At 51.8% G+C, this 4,564-nt stretch overlaps 2 protein-coding genes across 2 annotated transcripts in view; one reads left to right on the forward strand and one right to left on the reverse strand.

Moving 5' to 3' along the window:
• Positions 1–721: 721 nt before the first annotated feature.
• Positions 722–3,580, forward strand: LOC103807078 (aflatoxin B1 aldehyde reductase member 2-like; the record flags this gene model as incomplete). The annotated part of the gene is made up of 6 exons (XM_009079795.1): positions 722–909; positions 1,433–1,537; positions 2,037–2,133; positions 2,227–2,326; positions 2,730–2,859; positions 3,419–3,580. Coding segments are annotated over 6 exons (782 nt in total), but the record flags the coding sequence as incomplete, so codon positions are not given.
• An 811-nt stretch (positions 3,581–4,391) lies between these two features.
• MRTO4 (mRNA turnover 4 homolog (S. cerevisiae)) overlaps positions 4,392–4,564 on the reverse strand; it is a gene marked incomplete at its 5' end in the record, with an annotated part of 2,708 nt that continues 2,535 nt past the window's right edge. Inside the window, one exon of the mRNA XM_009079794.1 lies at positions 4,392–4,550. Within this exon, the coding sequence (XP_009078042.1) occupies positions 4,392–4,550 (159 nt within the window). The remainder of the gene's footprint in view (positions 4,551–4,564) is intronic.

The raw sequence follows: 4,564 nt of genomic DNA on the forward strand, positions 1-4,564 counted from the left end.
AGGAGCTGCCCTGCCTGGCTGGCGCTGTCCTCGGGGAGAAGGGACTGCCCTGGGGGTTGTTTCCTGAGGGGAAGGGTCTCCTCTCCTAGGCTGGTGCCATCCCTGAGGAGAAGGCATTTCTTCCAGGCCAGGTCCCTCAGGATAAGGGTCTTCCCTGCCAGGCTGATTCTGGTCCTGAGAAGAGACTTCTCTGGGGCTTGTTCCCTGAGCCTAAGGGTCTCCGTCTCCTCTGCCACAGTCCCTGAGGAGATAAGACTTCCTCGGGGCCCATTTCCTAAGGAGGAGGGTCTCCTTTGCCAGGCTGACCCTGTCCCTGAGGACAAGGGACTTCCCAGGGTCCGTTCCCTGAGCAGACAGGGATGACACTGTCCCAGAGGACAAGGATTGCCCCGGGGCCAGTTGCCCGAGGAGAAGAAGGATCTGCTCTGCCAGGCTTACTCCATCCCAGAGGGGAAGGCACTTCTCTGGGCCCATTCCCTGAGGAGAGGGATTTCCCCTGCCAGGCTGATGCCATGCCGGAGGGCAAGGGGCCCCTGCTCATGCTGAGCCCCAGACCCTGAGGAGAAGACCTTCCCTATCCAGAGCAGACCCAAGGACAGGAGCCAGGCTGACATGGTTCCCAGGGAGAGGGATCTTCCTTCAAACAGCTGGTTGTGCCCCTTATCCTCATTCCCCTCCTGAAGGTGGACATGTCATTGCTAATTCCTTCTCTCCTTGGCAGTGGAAGTGGCCACCAAGGCCAACCCTTGGGACGGGAAGACGCTGAAGCCGGAGAGCGTGCGCTCCCAGCTGGACACATCCCTGGAGAGGCTGAAGAGGAGCAGTGTGGAGCTGTTTTACCTCCATGCCCCTGACCACAGCACCCCAGTGGAGGAGACACTTCGTGCCTGCAACCAGCTGCACAAGGAGGTACAGGGCAGAGTCCAAGCCTGGATAATCCTTGATTCCCTCCTTCCCACCACTGTTTTGAGCCCAGGCTGCTTCTTGTGCCTGTGTACAGCTCTGGGTTTGTGCCCCACTCAGAAAGGAGTGAGTGCAGAGCCAGAGAGCAGGGCAGCAGCTGCTGCTCTGTAGGTGCTCACGTGGTGCACTTTGTTCCCAACAGCTCTTGGAAGCTTTGGAACTGTCTGAACTTTGCTTCCAGCCGTGTTCACTGGGTTAGGATTGGTGCTGGCAGTGGGTGAAGAATTCCTGAATTGCATTAGTCTAATTATGCCATTTAAATTGGAAGGTGTGGATTCCAAATGAGCAGAAAATAGGGAATGCTTTTGTCAGGTCTTAATGATTCATAGTTGTTTGTGGTTGGTGGATAGGGATGAGGACTCTGGACTAAAGCTGGGTGACTGTCCTTTTCCCCACACCCATCTTGCACTGTCTGGGGCCAAATGAACTGTTAAAAGCTGGAGCTGAACTCCCTTTTATTCCTCTGCAGGGAAAATTCAAAGAACTTGGTCTGTCAAACTATGCAGCTTGGGAGGTGGCAGAAATCTGCACTATCTGCAAGTACAACAACTGGGTGATGCCAACTGTGTACCAGGTGAGGAGTCCCCAAATTTTGGACCAGCCCTTAATGTGCCTGATAGAAACACAGAGAAGGAACTTGCTGCAGTTAGTCTGAGAAGTCACAGAATCCCAGAATCATTGAGGTTGGAAAAGATCTCCAAGACCATCAAGTCCAACCTGTGACCCATCACCACTTTGTCAACTAGACCAGAGCACTGAGTGCCATGTCCAGTCATTTCTTGAACACCTCCAGGGATGGTGACTCCACCACCTCCCTGGGCAGCACATTCCAGTGCCTGACAGCCTTTTCCATGAGGAAATTGAGATCAGGAGGCTGAGTGAGGAGTCACTGGAGTCAGTGACTGCCTTGATGTATATCATTCGCAATCCTTCAGCGAGTCTGTTCCTAACCAAATCAGAACCTCCTGTGACCTGCAGCTGCTCTCCATGATAAATATTATCAGGGAAGGGTGGGCAGAGGCTGATGCTGTGTCCTGAGCTGTGTTTGAAGTTGTCTCCTCACCTTTTTGCAGGGTATGTACAACGCGACCACGCGGCAGGTGGAGGCTGAGCTGTTCCCCTGCCTCAGGCACTTCGGGCTGAGGTTCTATGCCTACAACCCACTGGCAGGTACAGGGAGGGCAAGGGCCACACTTTGAGCCAAAACCCTGAGAAATTGGGGCTGTTAAGAGCCAGCCCATCCCTGAATGTGCTCTTTCCCAGGAGGGCTGCTGACTGGCAAGTACAAGTACGAGGACAAGGACACACGACAGCCCACTGGGAGATTCTTTGGGAATGACTGGGCTCAAGCCTACAGGGACAGGTATGGTTTGAGCTGACAGATGAGTAGGAATAGCTTGCATGAAAAAAACCCAAAACACACTAATAATCAGCTGAGAGGGAACAAAATTGACCAAAGTTTGTGCAGGGATGACATCAGCGTATGTGGGTAGGGCTGTGGCATGTAGGGCTCAGGCTGAGCTCACTCACAGCTTGCAGAGGAGATTGCAGAAGTCCTCAGAGGATGCAAAGAGTTGTCCGAGTCTTCCTGAAAGCCTTTTGATTGGAATATGGATGTACCTGAAAGCTTTTGCTTGGAATACAGATGTTCCCAAAAGCCTTTTGATTGGGATATGATATACCACTCACCAGTCTCTTGATTGGGATATGGATGTACCACCCCCTGGAGGTCTCAAGGGCAGTAAGAGTGATTTTTTTTCTTGCAGATACACCAAAAAGCACAATTTTGATGGAATTTCCCTAGTTGAAAAAGCTCTGAAAGATGCCTATGGCTCCAGTGCACCCACCCTGGCGTCTGCTGCGCTGCGCTGGCTCTACAACCACTCCAAACTGCAGGTGAGAGCTTGATGTCACCACAGCCAACAGCCTGGGCAGCTCCAGCAGGGCTGGGCAGGTGTTGTGGCACCCAAATGGGAATTTCAGTGGAGTTCTCTTTTATTCTGCATATTCCGTGGGATTGTGGTGTTCCAAAGTGGATATTGCTGTATGGACTCTGTCAGGCTGCAGGAGCGAGTCAATTCTGTGCTCTCCCATAGTATCCTGTGTGCTTAGGATTGGACGAAGTGGAAGGTGCTTATTGCTGGGTCTTGGCTTCTCACCCACTCAGCTTCCCTGGAAGGACAGGACTTGCTGTTCATCAGACTGGGAAACTAATGGTTATATTCCCCATCTCCCCCAATATTCCCATAGCCCATCATAAAGCAGGATTTGGCAACTTTTGAGGAGTTGGCATGACTTGGAGATGTCCTGTCCTTGTGAGCAGAATTCCTGGTGTCGGTGTCTGAACATCCAGAAGCCACTGGATGTGCTTACTGGGAACAGATGTTTAGTCTAGCCTGCAATGAGGTGAACTTGGTTTCTTTTGGGATCAGCAGCACCTTGTATCTCTTCCCAGGGTTCCCTTGGAGACGCAGTGATCATTGGGATGTCCAACTTGGAGCAGCTAGAGCAGAACCTTGACTACAGTGAGGAGGGTCCTCTGCTCCCACCCGTGGTGGAGGCGTTTGACCAGGCCTGGAACCTCACTGCCCACGACTGCCCCAACTACTTCCGCTAGGACTGGGGCACAGTGCGGCTGTCCTGGGGTGGAGAACGGAGCACCAGGCTCTGGGAGCACAGCAGAGGCACTTCCCACCCTGGCCCTTGAGCCGTGTGCAGATGAGTTGAGGTTTTACCTGAGTTAATGAGGCTTTGCAGGACCCACGATCGCTGTCTTGCCTTGGTGTTCCTTCCCTCCCAACCCTTCAGGTCCCCACAGCACAGATGGTGAGTGAAGATGCAGTTGATGAGGAAAATGAATATGGTGAAGGCTCCAGTTCTGCCTAAATGTGAAACCTTCAGTAATTAAGTATAAGAATAAAACCTTTTCTAAGCAGAGCCCAGCTCTGACCTATACCTACAGCCTGGCTGCATCTCCTTGGCAGCACTTGGTGATTTGAATCGCAGGAAGGACCTTAAAGTTCATCTCATTCCACCCCCTGCCCTGGGGACACCTTCCACTAGGCCAGATTGCTCCAAGCCCCATCCAGCCTGGCCTTGGATACTGCCAGGGATGGGGCAAAATCCTAATGATTGAGCTAAGTATCTTCTGTGTCAGAGTAACAAACCCTCAGCATCTTCCCCACTGTGCTACATCTGAGTTGCACACCCTTTTCTGCCTAGTGCCCATCTCTGAGGTGGCATTTTCCCAGATCTCAGTAACAGCAACAACAGCTGAAGTTGTATATAGGCATATATATATATATAAAAACATAGACCATTTTTTACAAAGAACATATTTGAGCTGATCATCCTTATCCAGGGTCAAACTGGGAAGGGAAACATCCTCCTCTTTTTGTCCTTAGAGCAGAACTGTGGTGCCCAAGCTGCTAGTCCTCATTACTGTCATTCTCCTCCTCCTCCTCCTCCTCCTCTTCCTCCTCCTCCTCTGCTGTGTCTCCCATGAGTTTCTGGAAGTCTCCAGTCTCAGAATTCCACAGGAATTTGATGGTGACTTTAAACTCTGCCATCTCATAGCCGAAGAGTTTCTAGGAAAGGACAC

This window comes from Acanthisitta chloris, unplaced genomic scaffold (genome assembly GCF_000695815.1).
Source record: "Acanthisitta chloris isolate BGI_N310 unplaced genomic scaffold, ASM69581v1 scaffold15018, whole genome shotgun sequence".
NCBI classification, from domain to species: domain Eukaryota; kingdom Metazoa; phylum Chordata; class Aves; order Passeriformes; family Acanthisittidae; genus Acanthisitta; species Acanthisitta chloris.